This window comes from Schistocerca piceifrons, chromosome X (genome assembly GCF_021461385.2).
Source record: "Schistocerca piceifrons isolate TAMUIC-IGC-003096 chromosome X, iqSchPice1.1, whole genome shotgun sequence".
NCBI lineage: Eukaryota > Metazoa > Arthropoda > Insecta > Orthoptera > Acrididae > Schistocerca > Schistocerca piceifrons.
The window spans coordinates 663,402,076-663,429,822 of NC_060149.1; the positions used below are offsets into that span (position 1 = coordinate 663,402,076).

Sequence of the window (27,747 nt, forward strand, 5' to 3'; positions counted from 1 at the left end):
GCAGCGCCATTTTCTGCCTATTTAGACATCTCTGCATTTGAATACGGGCGCGTATAGGAGTTTCTTTGGCGCTTCAATGTAAATTTCTGAAGGATAAGTAAAGAATTAAAGTTTTAAGCCTCGTTGTATGAAAATATTTCCGATTAATACTCCTGTGAATTCCTCACGAGGCATCACAGGCAGCCGGCCGCACGGTGGTTGTTTACAGCGAGATGCGGGACAGAAGTGCAAACCTTCCACAAATTGCTGTACATTTCAATGCTGGGCCATCACCGAGTGTCAGGGTGCGAACCACTCAACGAAACATCATCGATATGGGCTTTCGTAGCCGAGGGCCCACTCGGGTACTCTTGATGGCTGCACGACAGCATCTGAAAATCCAGCGGGAGTTGCACAACAGAGATTCATAGCATAATTCATTATCAGCTTTCAGCACCGATTTTTCAGGCGATGCTGTAGTATGCGTGGTTTGGATTAAAATTTATTCCCCAAAAGAAGTATTTAATAGTATAAAAGGCCGTTTTCTGCCATATCTTCGGAAGGATGATCAAAGACTGCAATCATTAAATGATCTTGGTGCCACGAGTATCCTTGCTTCAAATGTTTATATGACAAATACGGTCCATGTTGTTGTTCGAAGGAAACTGGGGACATCTAACAAGAGTGAATGAAAAAGTCATTGCTCGGCAACCAGAATTAAAATTTTAATTCTTCATTATTCCACCCTGCTTTGTTATTATTCTTTATTAATTATCTTATTAAAGCGCCTGTTCTTCTCAATTTCGATACGGAAATAAATACAAATAGGAAAAAACTGCAGAATACATTTGGGAATCGAAGGTTCTGTCCTCCTCAGCCTGATGCCTTGGTCGCTACCCAGCGGCGCTTTCGTTCAAAAGCGTTCAGATTGTGAATACATTGGAAGCAGTCGTTACAAGTTTTTCCTTGATTTGTAGGAAAATAAGCGTTTACGGACCCCACATTGATGATGAAAAATGTTCAGTTTTCACTTTTCTATCGACTCCGTCAATTTTGAGTCGAATATGTGTCATGAACTTCAGGGGTGATTTTCTAAAACACGGGGATGGGAAGCGAGGTGGTGTTGAGTCGAAAGATGTTAAGAGTCATTTTAGGTTGTACACAAGTGATGTGCCAAATATGAGCCGAACTGGGTGGTCGTCCCCTTATTAGTAGTTCCTCTGCAACGTCGGATATTGCCGGCCTTCGTGGGGAAATCACTCGACCTGGAGCCAGCCTTAGTATTCTCCTACCGGGACCGGCCTCATTTAAGAGGATTAGGGAAAATTCAGCCCATCTTCTTCAGGCCAAAAAAAATCTCTTACCCCTGCCGCCGGAAACTGGCTGAGCCCACATTAATAGCGGAAAGGGCCAGCACACATGGACGACCAGGAAATTATATGCTGCATCTTTAGGTTTACTGAATATGAAGTGACAATGCTGAATGTGCAAGCAACATGTTGAAGTTCAGTATTTCACCGATGTGCGTGCTTCGGGAGGAAGGACACGGTGCCGAGCGAGGTGGGATTCAAGCATCTACCTCGAGATGAAGTAGCAAACAGCATTATATGTATTCCATTGACGATATGGATGAAACTGTTGCTAGTCAGAAATTTTTTCGGTATTGTGAAGAATACAAAGAAACAACAATTTCACGAAAACTTCATAGCATTTGTTACATGGTTAAGGACTTAATCGCTAGCAGGGAAACAGAAAAATTTTATTTTCTTCATGGGGTATGGGTTTAAAAAGTGTCTGAATAAATGAGACAACATAGTTTCGAAAAAGGTGTACTAAGTCAGATTTTCACGAAGGAATACAGCGTCAGAATTAGAGGGGCCATTGGTTTATTCATACATAAAAGTCAAATAGTGTGCAAGGAGTATTTTCAAACAAAAGTTCTTGCCTGTATTTAACTCTGGTGCAAATAGGTACGGTAAGTTGAAAGCAGAGGGACGAGAGAGGTTCAAATGGCTCTGAGCACTATGCGACTTAACTTCTGAGGTCATCAGTCGCCTAGAACTTAGAACTAATTAAACCTAACTAACCTAAGGACACACACACATCCATGTCCGAGGCAGGATTCGAACCTGCGACCGTAGCGGTCGCTCGGCTCCAGACTGTAGCGCCCAGAACCGCACGGCCACTCCGGCCGGCAACGAGAGAGGGAGTGCTATATTTATACGTGGGTATTATAAACCCTTTCGCTCAGAACCTTTCTCTCCTTCATACCTCCTGTGTGTTACAACAGATGACGTGTCACTGATCTCATTTGTACTAAGATTGCAGTACAAGCGAGGTGCCTATTTGCTTCCACCTCCCCGAATGGAATACATAACTTCTACTAATAACTAAATGTTCTCCAATCTGCAGTCTTCTACAGTTGTTGTCTCTTGCGCAGAAAACAGCACGTAGGTTGTGAATCCGTTATCTTGAGGGTGTAAGTAACTCCTAGCGAGGAATTGATATTATGTGAATAATTAAATTTCCAATTAGTATTTTTATATGGGATGCCACTAGCTTTTTATTGGCAAAACACAAGAAACTGCACAATTAAATTCCACTTTAGAGTCACAAATAATTTCCGTTCTTCAACAAAATAATGAACTGCGTATTTCCGTAATTACAATCACACTGTTCTCAACTACATGTCCAAATAACTATACATTGCTAATAAAGTCTTAACCTGATGTCGACCGCTTCAGATAACATGTCTGTCCGCCGAGACTGCCGAAACAGCTACGATCTTATAGTCGAGCCACTTCGTCCGCCATCCATGTTAGGCGCAATCCGAAGATCACCGAAATGCTTCGTCTGCATTTCGCTTAGAAGTTGTTTATTATTCTGCTGGTTATTAATACTTGTAAAATGATAGCACGCTATTGAGAGATGCTTTAATATTAAATGCAAGTAAATGTGCTGTTTAGTTTGTCTAATATTAATAACAGAAGATTACCATTTTGGCGCGCAGCTTCCGAACGCAGCAGCCAATCGCGGGAGAAGACCACAATTTAGGCCCTCTCTCTCACAATACCCGTAAAAAAAAAAAAAAAAAAAAAAAAAAAAAAAAAAAAAAAAATTGTAATTGGTATCTCACACCACATTACGTCATCTTGCCATTGCTGCCTTCTCAACTGCTCTAAGAAGAGCTGCTTGTAGCCGAACTGGTGGCTGTAAAGCCAGAAATATTATATAGGGCATAGACGTATAGCGTTTGGTATCGTCCCAATTGTAAAAATATTGGAAGTACCAGTAACACCAGATTCTTTAAAGAATCGAACTCCCATCTATAAAACAGCTTCAAATGTCTGACTACTTTACAAATGACTTATTCTTTTATAATTGACGCATGTAAGTGAGAAAAAGTTTAGAATGGGTTTCAGTTTTATGCTTAAAGTTTGTTGTAAGTCTGTTAAGCGCTCTCATTATGAAACACTGGATGAATATAGTCTGAATAATTAGCGCTCTATTTTAAGTAAGGGCCTGGTTTCCATGCTTCTCAATCTTTTTGACGTCACACCTCGTGAACTATGCGTCGCATAGTGATAGCATTTTGCAACTACATTTAGTGATTTATGTAGATACTACTCAAAATTGTGTTGCAGATAGACAAAGTAGTAAAGAAGTAACAAACTAGAACGTCATACCTAATGCTGAAGTTTTTGTGCATGACCAACTTCCATCATTGTCTGGGTGGTGACAGCGAGAAAAAGTTTCGTAAAGGTTTAAAATTATGTGTCAAGTTTGTTACAACTCACTAAGTGCTGCCATCCTCAAACACTGGATGGATAAAGCCAGTGTATTTGCGAGTCGTTAGTTACACAGGCTCAAGACAAACATACAATTTCCGAATGTAATATTTGCCTGGTAACTTCTATCATAAGATCACACCTATTAATTAGTAGAATATGACCGCATTTTAAATTTTTAAATTAGGTTAATAACTACGAGAAATGTTGAAGATGAAATTTTTGTTCTCCACGGAAGCCACTTGATTGGCAACCTGAAACTGTACTTTGTTTATTAGATGGTTCAAATGGCTCTGAGCACTATGGGACTCAACATCTTAGGTCATCAGTCCCCTAGAACTTAGAACTACTTAAACCTAACCAACCTAAGGACATCACACACATCCACGCCCGAGGCAGGATTCGAACCTGCGACCGTAGCAGTCACGCGGTTCCGGACTGAAGTGCCTAGAACCGCACGGCCACCGCGGCCGGCCTTTGTTTATCAAAGAACAAACCTGATGTAAACAAACTCAAACGCGATGATTGGTCAGCAGACGTAGGTAGCTCTTATACACTGGTGTTGTTCCGCTCTTGAAAGAAGGTCCAACTTATGTATCAGATATCTTATTACTATGTCATTGTTAATGAAATTTTAAGACATTCTGATGTATTAACAAACGTTTTTCTTAATCATATTTAGTCACAGTCTCCGTAAACGCTACTTGTGCTGATTGTCTCGCTGTTAATACGTACTGTGAAAATGGATTGCACTGCTTTCTGCTTCGTAGTGAAACTTGCTTGCGGAACACCGTTAATGGCGAGAAACAAATCGTTCTTGATGTTTCTCGCAAGCTTACAGAGAAAAATCAGCTCTGATGTTTTTCAAGAAATATTGCGTAGTAAACATGGGTCATATTTAAATCACATGCGTGGCATAATCGGTAGCGTTCCAGAATAATAATCATTCGTGCTTTGGGGTGATAGTTCGGATCTCGCAATGATCTACAACTTTTTTTGTTTTGTTTGAATACTTCGCTGACAAAATTCTGGTTTCCATTGCAAGTATAAATTCTTAAGTATCTGTATTTTATAAAATATTGTTAAAGATTGATGAAGTTAAGAAAACAGTACACAATCGAATTTTTTCGGAGAAAAAAGAAAAATCAGATATTCTTTATTTGAATATGCCCATTGTTTTGTAGGAGAGATGTGATATCACACAAGCCAGAGTGATAAGCGTCATAGAAACATGGAAAATAATAATTTTCATGGCGCCGGGCACACTACTAATGCTGCATTTTTACAGTTGTCACCTTACCACTGCTATCTGAACCCAATAGAACTATTCTAGAGCCAATTGAGTGATTTGTGGCGAGAAATAACGAGACATTTAAGCTCCCAAACGTACTGCAAGTAATCCACGAAGCTTTGTGACACATCACTGCCGAACGATGGCAAAATGCAGAACAGCCCGTCATAAAAGAGGACTAACAGTACTGAAACATATTGCTCGGAGTCCGATATGGAAGGAGTTCAGAGATTACCAGACGACTCACCGTAATACCTTCAGTAGCTTCAGTATTTAACTACATAGCAAATCAGCAGTGCGCATTTACGTCACGCATAGCGCATGCAGAAAAATTACCCTTATTAAAGTCAGAAATTTACATCACTCATGTTTTACTTACAGTAGTATGTTAGCTAACATCGAGGGCATGTTATGTTTCCCGTCAGGCACCTAAGATGCGTATCGCATGAGTGTTGCCATATATAATTTCCTTCTGTATATAAATTAAATGACATTCAAAGCTGTATTGTTCTCAGCTTGCCTCTTTTTACGTCTGTACTGCAGCTGTTCACATCACACTGCAGCTGTTCACATCACTGCGGGTCAGGTGCATTACTTGCCTGGCCAGTGCTGTCCCCGTTAAATGCGCCGTTGTCCCTATCACTGCTGAATCGATGTACGCGTAACGCGCAGGATAAAGCGTATCCACATTATCGTACTCGACTGTACTCGATACAGTTTGGATTCCGCTCCACGTGAAACGAAATCCAGTGAGGTTTCAGCAAGCGCGAAAGAATACATAGTGTAATGTTGACAAGAGGTTTATTCTTATGATGAACGGTGTATAGTATTGGGCCCGGCGTATCGCTAAGTAATATGGATACGTTGTGACTACCTCCCTTCGCAGTTTTTTAGGCATCAACACAACGGCACTACCATTTTAGCCGGGTCTTCAGTTCGCTTCGTCACTAAATAGTAGTAGTAGTAGTAGTAGCAGCAGCAGCAGTTGAAGATTTTCTTGTGCTCTTCAACCCGAAGAGAAGCGCTGCTATTTTCATCCAGATCGCCTCAATGAAAACTAAATTTTGTTAATTCATAACAATAAGGAAACGAGTATATTATTTTATGAAGACAATGAGTCTTACGAGATGAAACACAAAGAATCTGCGTAAATATCGTGTACTTGTATACCATAGGAAAACTGTGGCTAGGATGGACCACTAAGCCAACATCGGTACAAAACTTTTTTTCTTGTTTTGAAATAAAGTATAACTGCATTAAATCCTTACTTTAACATTTATTTTGCTGTAAAAAATTCCTAGCCAAAACGACACACAGCAAGAAAATTTTTTCTAATACTTACAGGTCGAGACGTTAAGAAAAGTGGTAGTATGGACCAATACTACAAAATATAGGTTTTTAAATACCCGACATACACAAGTGTCCCATACTACCTGTACTGTTTTACGTAATTTTCAGTCACTCCTGCATTAATATAACTGATTTTATTTTATGACTCTTTTATCTCGCAGTTTTAATTTTTAGTTTTCATTCAAATATCACGTTATTTCTTCCACCGGAAAGTCGTGAAGTGAGTTCATAAATTGAGTGTGATTATAGCAGAAAGAAGTTTTGCTTCTAGGACATGTTCAATGAGCCAGTCATGTGAGCATTTTGTCATACCACGATGTTTCTCAGCAAGACAGTAGATGAATGCAAATTTTATGACCACGAAATAATGTGTGTTAAACGTGTACTTACCATGCATGCAGTTTTTAATTGCAGGTCATTCTTTATCACCCTCCGCCGATGTTCCTTCCGTTAGAATGCTTGAGCTCGAGCTGCGAGTTCTCGCTACCCCACTCCCGAGCAACCGCCAAGGTCACGAATAGCGGTCGAACGTGATGCGCTTGCGTCTGTGCATCTAACCGGACGCCACTTTCCCCTCTTGATTTAGCGCGCGCTTTGCTAGGTACTCTGATGACCATTTAAATGATCGCTTAGGTTTGTGTTGAACATTAGCCGCCCAATATTACAATCCGGCAGTGCGGTTTGTGGAGCGCGGAGGCGCCCCGAAGTTTTCCATCGTGTACGTGTAGGGAGGGCGCGAGGGAGGGTGTGGCGTGGCGCCGTCAATAACGGGGCGCGCGTGCCAGTCACGTGTGGAATGCAATCACGGCGCCTGTGTTGCCTAATCATTAATCAATTCTGTGGCCCGCGCCGGAATTAGATGCTAACGCTCAGGCCCTTCGCACTTGATGCTCGAAGCTGCCTGGCTAGCGACGGGGCAGTGGGTCACAGCTAGCTCCCACGTCACAAAGCAAAGCGACCCCTACTTTCATTTTGCGTAAGTTGTTTCCCGACCGCGCCTTTCAAAAAAGCCAAGGTGCTATTCTTCAAAAGTCAACCTGCCGTTGTACAACACTTTCTAGTTGCTTTAACCCTCTTTGGATATACAATGAATCGCCAAAGTAAGTGGTATATAGGCATGCATATTCAAATACAGACATACACTATGCGATCAAAAGTATCTGGACACCCACAAAAACATACGTCTTCCGTATTAGGTGCCTTGTGGTCCCACCTACTGCGAGGTACTTCGTATCAGCGACATCAGTAGCCATTAGGCAGACGTCGAACATGATCATATGATTGGGTGTCACTTGTGTCACGCGTTTCTACGCGAGATTTACACACTCCTAAACGTCCCTCTGTCCATTGTTTCCGATGTGATAGTGAAGTGGAAACGTGAAGGGACATGTACAGCACAAAAGCGTACAGGCCGACCTCGTCTGTTGACTGACAGAGACCGCCGCAGGGCCGTAATGTGTAAAAGGCAGACATCTATCCAGACCATCACACAGGAATTTCAAACTGCATCAGGATCCACTGCAAGTACTATTACAGTTAGGTGGGAGGTGAGAAAACTCGGATTTCATGATCGAGTGGCTGCTCATAAGCCACACATCACGCCGGTAAATGCCAAACGACGGCTCCCTTGGTGTAAGGAGCGTAAACATTGGACGATTGAACAGTGGAAAAACGTTGTGTGGAGTGGTGAATCACGGTACACAATGTGTCGATCCGATGGCAGGGTGTGGGTATGGTGAATGCCCGGTGAACGTCATCTGCCAGCGTGTGTAGTGCCAACAGTAAAATTCGGAGGCGGTGCTGTAATAGTGTGGTCGTGTTTTTCATAGAGGGTGCTTGCACCCCTTGTTTTGCGTGGCACTATCATAGCACAGGCCTGTATTGGTGTTTTAAGCACCTTATTGCTTCCCACTGTTGAAGAGCAATTCGCGGATGGCGATTGCATCTCTCATCACGATCTAGCACCTGTTCATAATGCACGGCCTGTGGCGGAGTAACATTTCTGTAATGACTGGCCTGCAAAGAGTCCTGACCTGAATCCTATAGAACACCTTTGGGATCTTTTGAACGCCAACCTCGTGCCAGGCCTCACCGACCGACATCGATATCTCTCCTCGGTGAACACTCCGTGAAGAATGGGCTGCCATTTCCCAAGAGACCTTCCAGCACCTGATTGAACGTATGCCTGCGAGAGTAGAAGCAGTCATCATGGCTAAGGATGGGCCAACATCATATACACTCCTGGAAATGGAAAAAAGAACACATTGACACCGGTGTGTCAGACCCACCATACTTGCTCCGGACACTGCGAGAGGGCTGTACAAGCAATGATCACACGCACGGCACAGCGGACACACCAGGAACCGCGGTGTTGGCCGTCGAATGGCGCTAGCTGCGCAGCATTTGTGCACCGCCGCCGTCAGTGTCAGCCAGTTTGCCGTGGCATACGGAGCTCCATCGCAGTCTTTAACACTGGTAGCATGCCGCGACAGCGTGGACGTGAACGGTATGTGCAGTTGACGGACTTTGAGCGAGGGCGTATAGTGGGCATGCGGGAGGCCGGGTGGACGTACCGCCGAATTGCTCAACACGTGGGGCGTGAGGTCTCCACAGTACATCGATGTTGTCGCCAGTGGTCGGCGGAAGGTGCACGTGCCCGTCGACCTGGGACCGGACCGCAGCGACGCACGGATGCACGCCAAGACCGTAGGATCCTACGCAGTTCCGTAGGGGACCGCACCGCCACTTCCCAGCAAATTAGGGACACTGTTGCTCCTGGGGTATCGGCGAGGACCATTCGCAACCGTCTCCATGAAGCTGGGCTACGGTCCCGCACACCGTTAGGCCGTCTTCCGCTCACGCCCCAACATCGTGCAGCCCGCCTCCAGTGGTTTCGCGACAGGCGTGAATGGAGGGACGAATGGAGACGTGTCGTCTTCAGCGATGAGAGTCGCTTCTGCCTTGGTGCCAATGATGGTCGTATGCGTGTTTGGCGCCGTGCAGGTGAGCGCCACAATCAGGACTGCATACGACCGAGGCACACAGGGCCAACACCCGGCATCATGGTGTGGGGAGCGATCTCCTACACTGGCCGTACACCACTGGTGATCGTCGAGGGGACACTGAATAGTGCACGGTACATCCAAACCGTCATCGAACCCATCGTTCTATCATTCCTAGACCGGCAAGGGAACTTGCTGTTCCAACAGGACAATGCACGTCCGCATGTATCCCGTGCCACCCAACATGCTCTAGAAGGTGTAAGTCAACTACCCTGGCCAGCAAGATCTCCGGATCTGTCCCCAATTGAGCATGTTTGGGACTGGATGAAGCGTCGTCTCACACGGTCTGCACGTCCAGCACGAACGCTTGTCCAACTGAGGCGCCAGGTGGAAATGGCATGGCAAGCCGTTCCACAGGACTACATCCAGCATCTCTACGATCGTCTCCATGGGAGAATAGCAGCCTGCATTGCTGCAAAAGGTGGATATACACTGTACTAGTGCCGACATTGTGCATGCTCTGTTGCCTGTGTCTATGTGCCTGTGGTTCTGTCAGTGTGATCATGTGATGTATCTGACCCCAGGAATGTGTCAATAAAGTTTCCCCTTCCTGGGACAATGAATTCACGGTGTTCTTATTTCAATTTCCAGGAGTGTATAATTCCAGCATTACCGCTGGAAGGCGCCACGAACTTGTAAGTCATTTTCAGCCAGGTGTCCGGATACTTTTGATCACATAGTGTATGTAAACAGGCATAATACGGCGCTGCGGACGGCAGCGCCTACATAAGACAACAAGTGTCTAGCGCAGTTGTTATATTGGTTACGATCGATGGGACACGGTATCTCCGAGGTATCGGTGAAGTGGTGATTTTCCCGTACGATCATTTCACGAGTGTACCGTGAATATAAGGAAACTGGTAAAACATCAAATCTCCGACATCGCTGCGGCTGGAAAAAGATCCTGCAAAAATGGGACCAACGACGATTGAAGAGAATCATTCAACGCGACAGAAGTGCAATCCTTCCACAAAATGCTGCAGATTTCAATGCAGGGCCATCAAGTGTCAACGTGCGAACCATGCAACGAAACATCATCGGTACGGGCTTTCGGAGCCGAAGGCCCATTCGTGTACGCTTGATGACTGCACGACACACAGCTTTACGTCTCACCTGGACCCGAGAACACCAACATTGGACTGTTGATGACTGGAAACATGTTGCCTGGTCGGACGAGTCTCGTTTGAAATTCTATCGAGCGGATGGACGTGTACCGGTATGGAGACAAGCACGTGAATCATGGACCCTGCTTGTCAGCGGGGAACTGTTCAAGCTGATGGAGGCTCTGTAATGGTGTGGAACGTGTGCAGTTGGAGTATATGGGACCCCTGATACGTCTAGATATTACTCTGACAGGTGATACGAACGTAAGCATCCTGTCTGATCACCTGCATCCATTCAAGTCCATTGTGCATTCTGTCCAGAACTGCTACAGAGTGGCTCCAGGAACACTCTGAGTTTAAACGCTTCTGCTGCGCACTAAATTCCCCGTACATGAATATTATTGAGCATATCTGGGATGCCTTCCAATGTGCTGTTCAGAAGAAACCTCCACCCCCTCGTACTCTTACGGATTTATCGACAGCCCTGCAGGATTCATGGTGTCAGTTCCGTCCACCTTTACTTCAGACATTAGTCGAGCCCATGTCACGTCGTGTTGCGGCACTTCTGCGTGCTCGCTGGGGACCTACACGACAGTAGGCAGGTGTACCAGTTTAAAAAAAAAAATTCAAATGTGTGTGAATTCCTAAGGGACCAAACTGCTTAGGTCATCGGTCCGTGTACTTACACACTACGTAAACTAACTTATGGAAAGAACAACACACACGCCCACGCCCGAGGGAGGACTCGAACCTCCGGCGGGAGGGGCAGCGCAGTCCGTGACATGACGCCTCAAACCGCGCGGCCACTCCACGCGGCTATACCAGTTTCTTTGGCTATTACACTGTAATTATTAAGCAGTAAAGACAAAAAATTATAAGTGCTAAACATACTTTGATAAAAGAAATGTACATAAATATTATTTATACAATACATTTTGTAGCTTTATAGGTATTTTTTTCAGTAGGAGTCGAGGGATACAGATGAATTCAGTGTACATCATTGATGGTTACAATATCTGTGTTTATACAGTGTATCTTCACATTACAATTTCCTTCAGACATGCATACATTTCTGCGGGACACTGTAATGTGAAGATACAGACAATGTATAAAGACAGACATTGTAACCATCAGTGGTCTATCCATGCGTAGATAGGATGAAATAGCCATAAAGATTTTTTTCTCTCCGTGTCCGGAAATCGCGAAATGTGAAAACATTGGACTTCATGAAGACATTTTAGGAATTTAGCTTGTAGTTTGTCATTTTATATGCCTCTCTTCTCAGATATGGTTGGCCAATGTACAACATTGTCATGGCGAACAACTTGGCTTTAAAGTTACAGAAAAGTCTTCAGACTGGTGTCTTTTTAAAAAAGCACTAATGCAGAAACCATTCTAAACAATGCTGCAGTATAAACGCAGAGGTAAAAGCTGCAAACATTACCATCTTCATAACTGCTTGTTGTCGCACTACTGTTTGTTGGCACGTAATCATCGAGATTAGTAGTCCTGTCTTTAGAGAAGGCATTCACGCGACTACCATCTCTCTCTTCCCACCTGCTCCACCTGCCACACGAGCGAATATTTTCCATAAAATGTTGCAGGATTAGTTTTCTATAAAAGCAACAATTTTATTGCAACTGCTTGAATCGACAAATTTTTAACGTTTAAAAAAATACTCCCACAATTCTTTGAATGATATCTCTAAAATGATTTTTTACCTACATATACCTGTAAATTAGGGATATCATATCACAATTTTTAAAAGTTACATTTTTGGAAAACAGTGGTGATAAAAATATCAACAGCTCTAACAAATGCGTCTGTGCTATACAGAAATGTAACAGATCAAGTGGTTCAATAAATTCCCGCAGCGGTGCGTCACATCCCTATGTCTGTAATCTGAGGTGTTGGAAATCTGTGACGTGTGGCACTCCGAGAAAGTTCTTCTCGCTATGTAGGTTCAGCAGTGTGTTACAAAATGGCAAATGAAGCCGCCAGTGCCCTGTGGTGCAGAAGTAAGCCTGTAGTGTCCACGAGATACTCTTCTTTCCTGTAGTAAAGTTCGAGTGGCAGACAGGCTGCAACACGTTTGCGGTTACTACCTGCGCGAACAATGCAAAAGTGAGCCGTTCGTGCGCATGTCTCGATCTGCCAGCACCTGGCAATCACCTCCTGCCGATTTCTATTAGTACTGATTGAGTAAAAATCGGAAATGGCTCTGAGCACTATGGGACTTAACTTCTAAGGTCATCAGTCCCCTAGAACTTAGAACTACTTAAACCTAAGTAACCTAAGGACATCACACACATCCATTCCCGAGGCAGGATTCGAACCTGCGAACGTAGCGGTCGCGCGGTTGCAGACTGTAGCGCCTAGAACCGCTCGGCCACCCCAGCCGGCACTGATTGAGTAAACGTGTTTAAAATCCGTCTGGGCAACTGCAAGACAGTACATATTCAAATAAACGCAGGCGTTTCGTTTTATTGTTATAAAACAATGTCAGTGATCTGTAATGGAACGTATTTACAATGCGATTTGCTTTCTAGGTGTAAAAACAAGTCGTTACAAAAGATATTGAGTTGTGAGTTTACTTACTGCATTTTATGTCTCGTTGTTAGCTTGCATCGCGAAGTGTCGTCAGTTTGCACATTTTTGGGCTATTCCTTCGTTTGGCACTGATTTTTTTGCCTATTTCTGCTCTAGTTTGCTGCACTAGACATTTCTTGACGTGAAATAGGACATAGTATACCACCACAACTGTTATTGTGCATACTCCTGGCTAAACGCCTGTCTCAGTGCTTTTATGTTTATCGTGTTCTCAATTTAACTTCTAGTTTTATTTTTCACTTGCCCTCAACTATTTCTCTTCATCTTTGGTTTGCTACGTGACTATTATGTAAGGGGCGTTCAAAAAGAAACGAGTCGGAGGCATAATTACAGAAACTAGTGTCCATATGTTAGAATTATTGACCCTGGCTGTTGAGACACTTGTCCCACTGTTACACAAGGCGGTAAATGGCTGTCTCATGAAATTCCCGGGACTGTGATGTTGACCAGTTCAGCACGTACAGCTGGACGTTGTCGTCCGAGGTGAATATTTGCCCCTCAGAGCCTTTTTAAGGGACCAAAAATGGCGTAATCACAGGGACAGAGGTCCGGACTGTATGGAAGGTGGCCGAGAACCTCCCATTTGAATTTCTGCAGGAGTGCCGCGACTGTGTTGGCCGTATGAGGCTTTGCATTGTCGTGGAGCAGAATGATCCCACGGGCGAGATTGCCTGGTCGTTTCTATTTGATCGCTTGGCAAAGGGTGTTCAAGGTTTGCGATTAACGCAGGGCATTCATTGTTGTCTCGTGCTGCAGGAAGTGCATCAGAAGGGGGCCATATTTGGTCCCCTTAAAAAGGCTCTGAAGGGCAAACGGTTCACCTGGGACGACGACGTCCAGTTGTAGGTGCGGAAGTGGTTCACATCGCAGGCCCGGGAATTTTATGAGACATCCATTCACCGCCTTGTGTCACAGTGGGATAAGTGTCTCAACAGCCAGGGTCAATACTTCCAATATACAGGTACTGGTTTCTGTAATTACACCTCCGGCTCGTTTCTTTTTGAACGCCCCTTATATTGTTTAAAGTATGTTAATTTTTATTTATTTAACATTTAAGTCAAATGTGTGTGTGTGTGTGTGTGTGTGTGTGTGTGTGTGTGTGTGTACTCTACTGGCACAAAAATGAATAATTTAAAATTACTTCTTGATTCTTCATTTCTGTTGGCTTTGTTAGCAGTTCTACATGCGGAAATAAGGTGCTGATGTCCGATATGGCAACAGTTAATGACGATGTAGAAAATTATATGAGTGAAAGTTCATAATAAATTGTGATGTTTATCTCTGTGGTTCTTTATAATCAGTTGGTAGTTCCTATTACAATAATGCTGTCACGACTTTTCAGCTCGAATTCATATCCCTCGCTACACTGCATGCAGGTGCGCGGCACCTTTCGGAGACTAGGAGTAGTTCGCGCGGAACGTTCACTAAAAGCCGTAAGCCGCGAAAGACGCTAGTAGGGTGGTCCAGCAATGACAGGCGAGGAGCGGCTGCGACGCCGGCTGCCGCACCCGCTGGTCGATAGCTGGCCCGCTGCCGCTCTGCCCAAAAATTCCTGCCTCTCTTTCCTCGCTCACACGTTTCCACTCGGTCATTTTCCGCCTGCGCGTTACCGGCAGCACTTTCCGACAGTTCAACTAATGTCTTGAAGAATATTCAGAGATGTATCGTATTAAGTCGGTTAGTCAATTACGGACACTAGTTAGAATGCTGCCGTGAGCAGGTCGTAGTCACAACCGCACTGACCGTTGTGCGAAGCCTGCTCAGAGGCCTGTTATCTTATTCCCAGATCGGTCATGCGCAAATTTTTCGGTATTAATAACCTATTTCTTCTTTTTCTTCCATTCTAGCAGCCTTTTATATAATTTTATTAGCGATTGGCGTACATCGTGGCCCAGAACAGTGTACGCCTAAGCAGTGTTTCCCTTCTGCGGCTGGTACTGGAGTATTGCAGCACCAGCCAAGCAGCGTCAAATAGGGCTCGCTGTATGTTTGAGAACTTCCTGTGGAGGGGTAGGACAGACACGCTACTGCTCATACTTTCAATAGACGATTCCCTGTAGATACGACTATAATACCATAGTTACGACTGAGTAAACAAAGGAACTGTTCAGCATTGGTAAACATTTCAGACCATGCAATATTACCCGGAGGAGTGTTGTGCACATCCAAAATAGGTACCTGAACTGGTATGTTTTTTTACCTGTATGGCGAATGAATGCCCATTCCATACTGCCCTGTTGTTTGCTGTAGTGTTGTGATGTCCGCCATGTACTTCACGCAGTGGAACGCTACAAACTATATCGTTACTGTATTTCAGGTCCTTAGTAACACGAGCGTGGTGGCGCCGTGGCTACCACACTGGACTCGTACTCGGGAGGACGACGGTTCAATCCCGCGTCCGGCCATTTTGATTCAGGTTTTCCGTGATTTTCCTAAATCACTCCCAGCAAATGCTGGGATGGTTCCTTTGAAAGGGCACGGCCGACTTCCTTCCCCGTCCTTCCCTAATCTGATTTGACCGATTACCTCTCTGTGTGGTCTCCTCCCCCAAACAATCCCCCCTTAATAACACTTTAGATTCGGCACATCGTTATTATGGCTCCAAGAGTGGAGATATTCATACACAAACGTGCTGTAATTGTAGCACTCAAGACAAGCGAGTCTATTTATATCCCAAATAGCGAAACAAAATGCAATACACCCTTCACCGCCAGAAGACAGCAGATAGCAATGATCACCTACCACGAGCAGAACGACCTCGTAAAATAACTGAAAGTGATGACAAATTCATGAGAATTACTATTTGCAGAAATAGGTTTAAAACAGCAACACAAATTCCCGCATTATTGGTAGAAATGAAGAAGAAATTTTCTGTTCGAAGGCCGTACAGTAGAGAAACCGTATGTCATCAGGTATGTGGATTGCGTTTAATGGGGAAAGGGTGCACATTAAAACAGGATAATGCCCCAAAATATCGATTAGCTTTCTGTAAGAAGTACATTGCACCAATGAAAACACATAAGCCACCAAAAGACACGATTTGGCCGTCTCAAAGCCCTTGTTGTAATCCTATTGAAGTGTTCTGGGATAAAGTGGACGGATGTGTCCGGATAGTTCACGTAACAAGCAAGGAACATCTGTGGAATGCCGTTAAGGATGTGTGAGATCATATAGACTTGCAGTACCTATAAAAAAAACGTACTGGCCGCATGCCTCGAGTTTGTGAGGCAGTCACTGAATCCGAAAGAGGATACTTTGATGAAATAAAAATATAATTTTTCTCTCTGTATTGTATATGTTTAACTGTATGTAATTTTATTTTTGGATAAATAAAGTTTCGTTTGTGTTAATATTTGAAATATAAGTACCTATCATTGTTTATTGAAATTAATGAGAGGTACTGTATCGCACGTGCAATCACCCGGTAGGCTAACGGCAAGTGATTAGGATCAAACCGCTTCGTTAAAAGAAAATCTGCCGGCACCCACAGACATGACAGCGCTGATAAGTTCCCGGAATAGATTCGTTTCCCCAAAGTAAACAGCCACTTCTGACTGAACAGACTATCGTTCATTGGAGAAAATTGGACAGATAAACTATAAGGGGCGATCAGAAAGTTTTTGTTCGAAGGCCGCACAGTAAAGAATCGGTATACCAGTCAGGTAAAATAGCGGTGAACATTTATGCAATTGTCTCATCGACGCACCGAGTTGAAAATACTAGTTTCGTAAAACTGTGTGTCCTGTTACGTGAAGGAGTCCGTAACTGCCTGCTATACGTCCTCGCCCGACATGAATCGTCGACTCATCAAGGCCTTTTTTAAGGGACCAAGGGCGTGATATTCGCATGGAGAGAAAATGGTTCAATTGGCTCTGAGCCCTATGGAACTTAACATCTGAGGTCATCAGTCCCCTACTTAAACCTAACTAACCTAAGGACACCACACAAATCCATGCCCAAAGCAGTATTCGAAACTGCGACCGTAGCGGTCGCGCGGTTCCAGACTGAAGCGCTTAGAACCGCTCGGCCACAACGGCCGGCTTCGCATGGAGAGGGATCAGGACTATAGGGCGGATGCTGGAGTGTCTTGTGCGTTACATTTGCGATATGGGGACGTGCGTTACCATGACATAGCACCACTACTTGGCACACCATTGGTTTTCGACAGACATGCTGCCGCATACACATTCTTCATGCTCTGATCGATGTCTATCGCTGATTGTCCTTCGGCAGCCAAGAAAAGAATAACAGCTCATTGGTTGTGTTTGGACTCATTTGGTTTTAACATCGCATGCACGTCGGAAAGACACGAATGTCGCCCTTATCCCTTGCCTATATGTCGGTGCTTATACTCCCGCATCCGTCGCCCTACGTTGCATGCACGCTGCAGCGACGCCTTCAAACGGAAACTTTTTGATCGCCCTTTATAGATGGAGCACTTGCAGTTTTAATTGAATCTATCATCCCTTGAATTCATATATAATAAATACTTTCCCACGTCACCCGCTTCAAGTTAAGAAGTCGAGGACCTGTTGAATTCTTCCCTCTGGTAATGAACTACCACGAATGAAGTTCATAAATTTCCTGTGCTTCACTCACTCGTATATACTCAATATTTAAGCAACAATTTCTATCTTTTCCACGATGAAATGCCTACTTTCTTCCATCTAGGACATAACAACGGTATTTCTGCTTACAGAATTGCTATCACAACTATCAAGTAGGAATAACTGTCACCCGTAGAATGGTACTTAGGCGCAAGTAGTAATGATGGGATTCCACGGCGATGACCGCTGGCCGATCCGGGTATGCACCGTTACGTCTCATTTTTGCAGTGTTCGAGCAAGTACTCCTACAGTTTCAGGGGAAGGTAGCCATGTTAGCATTCCAGATGAAGCACCACATGAAGTTTTGTCAGCGCTAAACAGCGGGCAAAAGAAACAGGCGCTATAATTTTGTCAGTTCACGTTGAAGAAGTACAGCACCTCGTCAGTCCAGGTTACGACTTAGTAAAATCGAAAACATCACACAGAAGCGCGAAGAAATCGTCACATCGAATTAGGCGAAAATATCTGGGAGCTACACAAGATCCCACCGATATCCTTCCATGGAAATAATACAATAGTCTTAAAATTAAATTTCCGACGGAACGCTTTAATCGGCCCCCCTGAAGCGGTACATGATTGCTCACAGATGTGGTGTGAGTTTGAGCCAGCTCGCAGCTTCTTAGTTGGCCTGTACTTGTGAAATCCCGGTTAGCCTGGCAAGAGCCCGAGGCTGCATGCGAGTGTCACTCCGTGCAAATGTTCCAACCCCCGCGGATGCTGCAGGGTGACTTTCTTAACTGAAGGATTATGAAGGGCGTAGGTGTGCAAGCCATGCATCTGTAGTACATATGATGACTGAAATAAATTTATGTGAAACATACACAGCACATAGTAACTAACAACGTACCATAACAACAAATCGTGGTTACAGGCTACAAATACAATCCCTTTATTTTATTGATGAAAGAAGGTAACGAACGTTACAAATACACTAATTTTAACTGTAGTGATATTGCGACATTATTTTCTTATTATACTATAGTTTCCGAAAGGGAAAATCTATATGGAACTATCACAAAGTTAACAGACAGTGAAGTGGTACACAAGTTCTCCTCGGAAATAAACGATTATACGTGCATGTTACTGTCCTTTAGAAATCCATGATTATTTGTAAGAATTTGAACTTTCTTATTCAAAAATAGTGGCTTCAAACCCTCTACTGGAGTCTTCTGGAGTAGACTGGAGTCCACAGGTGGCTGAACGCTGTCGAAAGCGAAAACCAGTATCACATTAACACACAGAAAGGGATACTGCCACGAGTGTTGTGGAGATGAGGTACTGTTTCACAGTAAGTGCGAGTCGTCAGGAAAAGCACTATATTGTATTTAGTCAGGTTTCCACCACCGTTGGACACGAAAAGACACATGAAGAAAATTCGTCTTCAAACGAATATGGCACTACCAAATCACCCAGAAATTTTTACTGTCAGAATTTTTTCTCAGCAAATTTCGGGTGCGCAGAACTTGTACTACTGGAATGCAAAATGAGAGACACTATATTGCATAGTATTTTTGGTTTAGGTGCCTGAAATGCTTTTAATATTTTCTTCTAACCGTACGAACTATTTGTGTGTTTCAGTGACTTTCCGACGGACGATGAAGCGCCCAACGGTGGAGAGATGCAGCATTCAAAGGTGAGTTGCTATTGCCTTTTCAAATTTATTCTAGGATTGGTAACCGGTCCATACACCTTTGTTACGTGGCCCACAGCGTAGTAAATGATGACAAAATGGTTTCATCTCATCAGTGTCTTTGTTCTGCTATACTCACTTAAGGGAATTAAACCATAACGATGTTGTAGCAATAAAATAGGGTTACAGATATTTTTGTACGTATGGACGAAAGGACTGAGAAGGGTAGTTCTTACCTGCTCCACTCATGTATGAATACACAACTGAGTTAATGTGGCACACAGGAATTCTACGACGCATCAGTGGCTTCTCAACCCTCTTCTCCTTCTGGCTATCTTCCCACCTTCTCCTCTCCCCCAGTCACACTCTGTTTTTCACCTTGTTTCTAAATGCAAGAACTTTAAAAAAAAATATACAACGATTCAGAGAGGACGCATATAATATGCACTCGTTATACTGGGCATCATAGTGGGCGCAATTTATTAGGAATATTCGTAAAATACAACAAAAAGCGTTATTGTTTTTTTGTCATAGTATTATGCAGTAGTTTTGAAAGAGATTTTATGGCCAGACCGACAGATAAGATAGTAAAACTAAACTAAACTCCGTCCGAACAGGCCTTGGAAGGCGCAACGGTACCGACCGGCCATCGTGTCATCCTCAGCCGTCAGGCGTCACTGGATGTGGATATGGAGGGCATGTGGTTAGCACACCGCTCTCCCAGCGGTCTGTCAGTTTACGAGACCGGAGCCGCTACTTGTCAGTCGAGCAGCTCCTCAGTTTGCTTAACAAGGGCTGAGTGCACCCCGCGTGCCAACAGCGCTCGGCAGACCGGATGGTCACCCATCCAAGTGCTAGCCCAGTCCGACAGCGCTTAACTTCGGTGATCTGTCAGGAACTGGTGTTACCACTGCGGCAAGGCCGTTGGCAGATAAGACAGTAGCGCCTTGTTTATTTCTTTCAGAAGAACTATCCGAAACACTTACTACAGGCTACGTAGTCAAATAATTGCCAAAAGTGTTAGTGTCTGTAACCTAACCTGTAGAATACAGACAAACTGTGTTATGATGCATTGTGGTCATATTTCTCTAGCCACACTAACGAAAAGGAACATAAGAATGTGAGTGTTAAGAACAAATGTGAGATCTACTATTTGTTTTCTGTAATAATCTAAGTGTGCAGCTTTTGTAGATGGGTGTGAAATCTCCAAAACTGGTAAAGGATAACGAAACAAATTTGATACCATAAATAACTTCTGGTTGCTGCAATTCTTTCTCAATAATACACGATACAGTCACGGTATTCGTTCACTCGCTGTGCAGAAAAATACTGTAAAAAGTCACTTGAAGTATCAAAGCAGTAGATCGAATGTAGTGGGGGTGCAGAAGCGGATAAGGAACGAGGTAGAGAAAGAATTCCGCTGAAGTTTTAAATTGAGTTAGCTGTGTAGGGAGCTCGATTCATCAGGTTGCTTGTGAGGCAAGTAACGAGCCAGATACCGATCTAATCTCTGTGCTGGATCAACAGTCAGTGGCCTGGGACGCTGGTCAATCTGGATATGATTTTCAGAAAATTCACCGTGCAGCAACCAGCATATCCAGTGCAGTACTGCACAAAGTTACATTAAAAAGATAAACTTAATACAAATTATTTGTTCCATTTTTTCACCAGCTAAAAATCGAAGAGCATATCAAAATATGCCCAAACTTTTACACAGCCTACAATAAAGTTAGCATCCAAAATGAGTGCCACCTCAATATATTTTATTTTTTTTATTGTACCTTGTAAGTTCAAAGACTTTAGTTCCCCTCTAACATCAAGCCTAGACTCCATAGAGATCCTGTTTACTGTTAAAATTGTAATGTGCATAGAGCATGAGTTTTAATTAATCATTACCGTCAAGTGGGAATAATGATAAGCTAGCAAGTGTAAGCATGGAAGCAGTACAGAAAGAATCAAATTTGGAACGGAAGGTAATTTTTCGGCCAAGAGTATGAAATTATGTGTAAAGTTGGCAGAGTATACGGTAAGAAAAGGAAATGAAAGCTGTGAGGACTAGCCGCTCGCTGTTGGACAGCACCAAGACAGATGAGGTATATTACGAGAGCCAAGCCGATGATATCCTCTTGAATGCGACTTGTTTTTCGTCCAGAGCAGGTTACTGGGCAGTTAGAGTGAGATCGAGAAAGATTTAAAGTTCTGTGTAGGTGCGTAGTCAAATGATGCACGTATCAGAACTTGTACTGTACATACGGAACGATAACTGGTATGTAATATGGAAGGAGGGGTACTGAGGACATCAGTGACTAAAAAACCTATGAAGAAAACATCTGCCCTAACAGAGGATGAGAATATCTTGCAAAGTCAAGCAGTCGAATATTCCACGCATACCTCTCAAGCCGGCCGCTGTGGCCGAGCGGTTTGGGCGCTTCTGTCCGGAACCGCGCGACTGCTACGGTCACAGGTTCGAATCCTGCCTCGGGCATGGATGTGTATGATGTCCTTAGGTTAGTTAGGTTCAAATGGCTCTGGGCACTATGGGACTTAACATCTGTGGTCATCAGTCCCCTAGAACTTAGAACCATTTAAACCTAACTAACCTAAGGAGATCACACACATCCATGCCCGAGGCAGGATTCGAACCTGCGACCGTAGCGGTCACGCAGTTCCAGACTGAAGCGCCTAGAACCGCACGGCCGGTTAGTTAGGTTTAAGTAATTCTAAGTTCTAGGGGACTGACGACCTCAGATGTAAAGCCGAAAGTGCTCAGAGCTATTTGAACCATTTTATACCTCTCAAGCATTCATGGGCGAATGGAGTTGTCTGGGACAATTATACAAACCCAAAAAAAGATACGATTGGACGTTTACGGGGGGGGGGGGGGGCAAATAAAAGAGTTGGGTATGTGTTTGATCACATTTCACACGCTGCAGACAGAATGCCATTAGCAAGTGATCACCTGCCATCTCACTGTCTCTCCACACGTGCCTGTCTGTGCAGGAGGAGGCGGCGGGTGTGCATCCGTGGTACCTGCGCTGCCCTGCAGCCGTCAGCATCCGCCAGCTGAAGCACCTGGTGCGCTCCAAGTTCGGCGTCACGGACGAGCACCGAGTAGACGTCATCTACAGGGGCGAGTGTCTGCCAGACACGTTCACGCTCATGGACATCGCGTACACCTTCTCCTGCCAACGGGTGAGTACGTGACCGCTGCCTTCTACAGCTTCTAATGCCACGACAGTGGTTAGTGGCTCACTGACGGAGCATTCGGTTATCCGACGACGCCAGTATCTCAACGTACTCTCTCTTGCGTTTGCCTATATGAAGTTTATAAAGTTAATGTTCCGTAAAGTAAGTACAGATATGTTTAGCTTGCGGACGAAATCGCTCAGGAGGCCAGAGACAATAATACGATTCAATAAGCACACTATTAACACTGCTTCAGATATCTAAGTAGTAAGAATTCACTTGTTATACACTGAAGAGCCCAATAAACTGGTACACTTGCCTAATATCGTTTAGGGCCCCCGCGAGCACGCAGAAGTGCCGCAGCACGACGTGGCATGGACTCCACTAATGTCTGAGGTAGTGCTACAGGGAATTGACACCAGCATGGCATCACATGCCACATCATTACGTCGCGGGTCAAAGCCAGCTTCTGGTATCAGTAGGTCCAGCCTACCCTGAAATTGTAGTACAATAGAAACTCGTCTGTTCTATTTGGCCACCACCAGTCTGGATATCCGCAACCTTTTTTTTAATTTTTTTTTTAATTTGAAGAAATTTTTTTGTGCAGTAACTGTCTGCATTAATTGATACTCTAGAACTGATGTTGTGTACGTAGACACAGGATGCACAGGCACACATATTAATGACGCAAATGACAGTGAAGCTTGTTACAATTTCTGATGACAGAATTATCGCCATTTGTTCATCTGCAGACACTGACGATAGTGATACGGATTAGATGACGATGTTAAAGCCAGATGTGTATACATTATGGACTGGGGCTTGTGAAACGACTGCGTGATCGGGCTGCACAAAACGAAAAGCGAATCTGGCTCAGAAGGATCTTAATAATTATTTTAGTGTATAAAGCTCGCTGTGTGTCCTTTTTTCAGTACCTGCTCAAATGTACAGTTTGTGTGTTAACGTGTACACACAAAAAATAACGCGTGTTTTTATGGAATTTAATTCACGTCATTCTATTTTTTCTGAGTTTTTGGACTATCCGGATTTTCGAGAATTCAGATTACTCACGGTCCCACCTTGTCCGGAGAAACGAGGTTCCCCTGTCAGCAACCAGTCACAACGTTTTAAGTTTATTAATCTTTTGGCAGTAATTTATTAGCGGCGAGTTTTGAGCCGCTAGTGCACATCACCATATATTAAGACATACAAATTATTTAATCATTCCCTGCTTATGAGCACTGGTGACTCGAAAAACGTAGCTAATTAATTGCCATAAGCTCAGTAATCTTAAGCATTGTGGCTGGTTGCGGTAATTACATACAGGGTGTTTAAAAATGGATGCCGTAGTTTCAGGCATGAATCCCCAATATGTATACAGTAAAAAAAATTTCATTACAACATGTGTCCGTAAATAATTGCGAGTTATGGCCTTCAGATCAATGGTATATGCCGGACTGTTTTTCGCCGCGCAGGTAATTGCCTTCACAGTAGATGTTCAAAATGTCCACCTTCTGCTTGAATACAGTCCTCACATCGATGTGTGGTGGCCCTGCGAACACAGTCCTAAGTTCAAGGAGGTTACAGGGGTCTGTACATGTTGCAAATGGTGAGGCTCCAACTATTGTTCTCGGAACAGGATCCAGAGAGTCGTATGCTGAACATTCACTTGCAACCCTAACCTTCGTGTGCTGGTAGGAGTCGCCTGCACAGAATCCAGAAGTCCTCCTCTATATCTGGAGTAGTAGAGCTTGGTCGTCCGTTCCTAAAACTAGGAGGTAAAACTTTCCGTGAGTACAGAGACGGGGATTGAGAAGTTCAGATGTCTTCCGATCTTGGACATATTTGCCGTGGGTACCTCTCCGGGCAGAAATGACGAACCGACGCGGCAGTGCCGTCCGCCTGATCTACATGATGTGCACTTCTGCAGCTCCTGATTTGAGTACATGTCAGATGCCAACCACAGCATGATTTCTCCTCGGAGTTAACTGTCCTGTTAATATCCTCTGTCACGGCAACTGCCTAAAAGAAGAAAAACGCTCTGTTGAAGACCGCCGTTTTGAAGTCCATAACTTGAAAGCCGAGCATTTTCGGACACATATCGTTCTGAGCTTTTGACGTGAAACGTCTGTCCGCTCTATACAAATGCGTGGTTTCACGGCAATATATACTGAGAAAATTCTATCGGGCTTCCAGCTGCGTCAAGTAGTTTCAAATACATTCGCTCGTTGGTCAAACTTTCTTGTGTGGTAAAATACCGTCAAATTTGCATCGCTAGTAACTAGGAGACAAATAATACGTAAACAATGGTTGAACTCACGACGGATTCATCATATCTGTACGTGTTTGTCGCGAAGAATTTGTTTTGCCTGTGATGTCAACGTATCAGTGTAGGTGCATGCGCGTGATAATCGTGAATTAGCTTTGTGGAAATTTATAAACTGGTGTGGCGTTGAAACGCGTTTAGCTAGGACATTGGATCAGGGGCCGTTGTAAAGAGCTAGCACCCAAATTGAGACAACAAAAGTATTCGCTGTAATATAAGTAAAAATCGGTATTAAACTGAAAATTGCAAAACGATGAAAGGTGTCGACTCGTAAATACGCGTGGACTAATAGAAAACACAAGTCAGTGGAAAGCTCGGCGCAAAGCGATTATGTAGCTGACCCATCGGGTGTACAGCGGATAGCAACAGTCGACATTCGTGAATGATCTGTTCTGTAACTGTTATCCTACTCTTGTGTAACCACTGTATTAAGGAGATTGACAGCTGAATTACGTACTGATGCGAAACACATGGTATGATTCTATCCTAATGTTTTCACGAAAAATGTACCCCACGGACCCGAATTACGGTGAATCCATACCTGAAACTATGCCCTCTATTTTTGAAACACCGCCTATATCTATTATTATAACACAGTCAAGGAAAACTAATCTGCCAACATCATTTCACTGTATTATTTTTCTTGTACGTTTCTGCTACCCTATGAACAGGTTTTTTTTTTTTTTTTTAATTATCTTTGTGTAACCCGATGCGTGTCTGTCTTAACGAACGAGGTGGCGCAGTGGTTAGCACACTGTGCGAAGTATTCACTAGGGTACATCCAGTATAATTCCCAAAATATGCAAATGGTTACCCATCGGATAGTAGACAATGGGTTCCTGAAGATAACACTTCTCACGAAAAAAAATGTTCCAGGATTAACAAACACGGTGGTTTCTTCTCTGTTGGCCGCAGGCTCTAACGTGCGTGCAGTAAACACTGCATAACGAAATGACAAATGAGAAAGAATTCAGAGCTATTAAAATTGAAAACTAAATATTTGGGTGTAACTGGATTTTTATTTGTACTTACAGAAGTAAAGGTCACAATAACATACTTCATACGAACTTAGGATCTACATGAGATTGCACAAATATGTTTTCCTAGGCAAATTTAACAATTAATTCCGTCTTTATGCGCTTCACACACTAGTTCACGTGTTGCCACCTCGAAAACCAATCATAGACTGACTAATGAGTTATCTTAACAGTTTGGCGCCTGCCCTTTCACGATGCACTCGTGACCGCTCCATCCTTCCCATCAATAAGCACTGACAGTAACTAAAATTTGTAATTATTTTTTCCTCATGAACTGAGTGATAATGAAATTATTATTAACAAGTTCTTAGTGCAAGTAATGTCATCAGCACGGTAGGAGCCTTGTCTTAATATTTAAACAGTGAACGTACAGAATGAAAGCTTCGCTTCTTGGCGCCCAGCGTGGTAGGTGAATCCACACATTGTCTCTCTGTCATCCAGTACGATACGGCTCTTGCTCACCCGGCCGTTCTCAGCCCATGTGACCATCTGGCGCGTCGTTCGATGAGTCTGTGTTTTGATCCTACCTACTCGCTAGCCTCCCTTAAAAGAATTGTTCTGTACTGCGCATTGAGACATAGCAATAAAATGTAATAAACGTGGGCAGTGATGTGGCACGAACACCACAACCGGACTAGCATTCGGGAGGACGACAGTCCAAATCTCCGTCCGGCCACCTAGACATAGGTTTTCTTTGATTTCCCTAAATCGCTAAAGGAAAATGCCGAGATGGTTCTTTCAAAAGGGGGCGACCAATTTCCTTCTCCATCTTTCGTAATTCGAGCTTGTTCTCGGACTCTTAATGACCGCACTTTCGACGGCACTTCACACTCTAATTTTCCTTCCTTCTTCACTTCTCTCGACACTGTACACACGTAGCTAATACGGTACGAGTGCTGCGTTAGTAAAGCGCATTGTTGTTATGTTGCAGTCGTCGCGGATGCAGGTGACGTACCGCATATACAGGCGGCAGCCTCCCGAGTCCGCGGCGGTGTCCTCGTCCGCTGCCGCCTCGGAGGCAGAACTGGAGGAAGAGGAGAAGGCCGGGTGTGACGCCGCCACGGAAGCGGCCGGCGGCGCCACCGCGGCGGAGGGGGCGGAGGGCCAGGCGGGGGCGGCCACTGCCAGCCCCATCCCCACCCCCGCCGCTGACGGCGAGGGGGAGCAGCCGCCCCCTGGGGACGCGGACGCAGCCGCTGCGGCGGAGGCGGTGGTGGAGGCGGCACTGCAAGCGCCACCGTCTTCAGGGACGGAGGAGGCGGGGGCCGAAGCGGCCGCGTCCGTCCAGCCCTCGCGAGAAACGTCCGTCTGTCCAGAAGAGCTGGCGCCCCAGACGGATGACAAGGTGGACCCGCAGCCGGCGGAAACGCCTGCAACGGACCCTGGAGCGCGTATCGAAAACTTGCCGCCTGCTTCACTGACTGATGTGCAGACGGCCGTCCCGGAAGCTGCGCCCTGCGTCGAGAGCGCGTCGCCGACATTGGCGCAGCAGCAGCAGGAGTCCGAACCCGCGACTCCAGTGGCAGAGGCGCTGGGGCCGCAGCAGCAGCCGGAAAAGGCGGCGTCAGCGGCTGACGTGCCGGCGCAGGGCCAGCAGCCGCAACCCGCGACGCCGGCGACAGAGACGACGCAAGAGAAGAGCGACGAGGCGATGGACTGCGCGGCGGTAGCGCCGTTGACTGACTGCGTTGCGAGCGCAAACCACAAGACTGAAGAAGGGGAGGCCGAGCGCAAGCCGGCAAGTCCGCAGAGAGAGCCCGAGTTGCCGCCGCCGCCGC

The 27,747-nt window shown here is 44.7% G+C and overlaps 1 protein-coding gene and 1 pseudogene across 1 annotated transcript in view; one reads left to right on the forward strand and one right to left on the reverse strand.

Moving 5' to 3' along the window:
* The window catches only part of LOC124722591 (protein suppressor 2 of zeste-like), a 75,226-nt gene that overhangs the window by 45,107 nt on the left and 2,372 nt on the right, over nt 1-27,747 (forward strand). Inside the window, exons 4-6 of the mRNA XM_047247727.1 lie at nt 19,369-19,423; nt 22,421-22,612; nt 26,901-27,707. Of these exons, the coding sequence (XP_047103683.1) occupies nt 19,369-19,423; nt 22,421-22,612; nt 26,901-27,707 (1,054 nt within the window). The remainder of the gene's footprint in view (nt 1-19,368; nt 19,424-22,420; nt 22,613-26,900; nt 27,708-27,747) is intronic.
* On the reverse strand, nt 20,232-20,349 carry LOC124723824 (annotated as a pseudogene).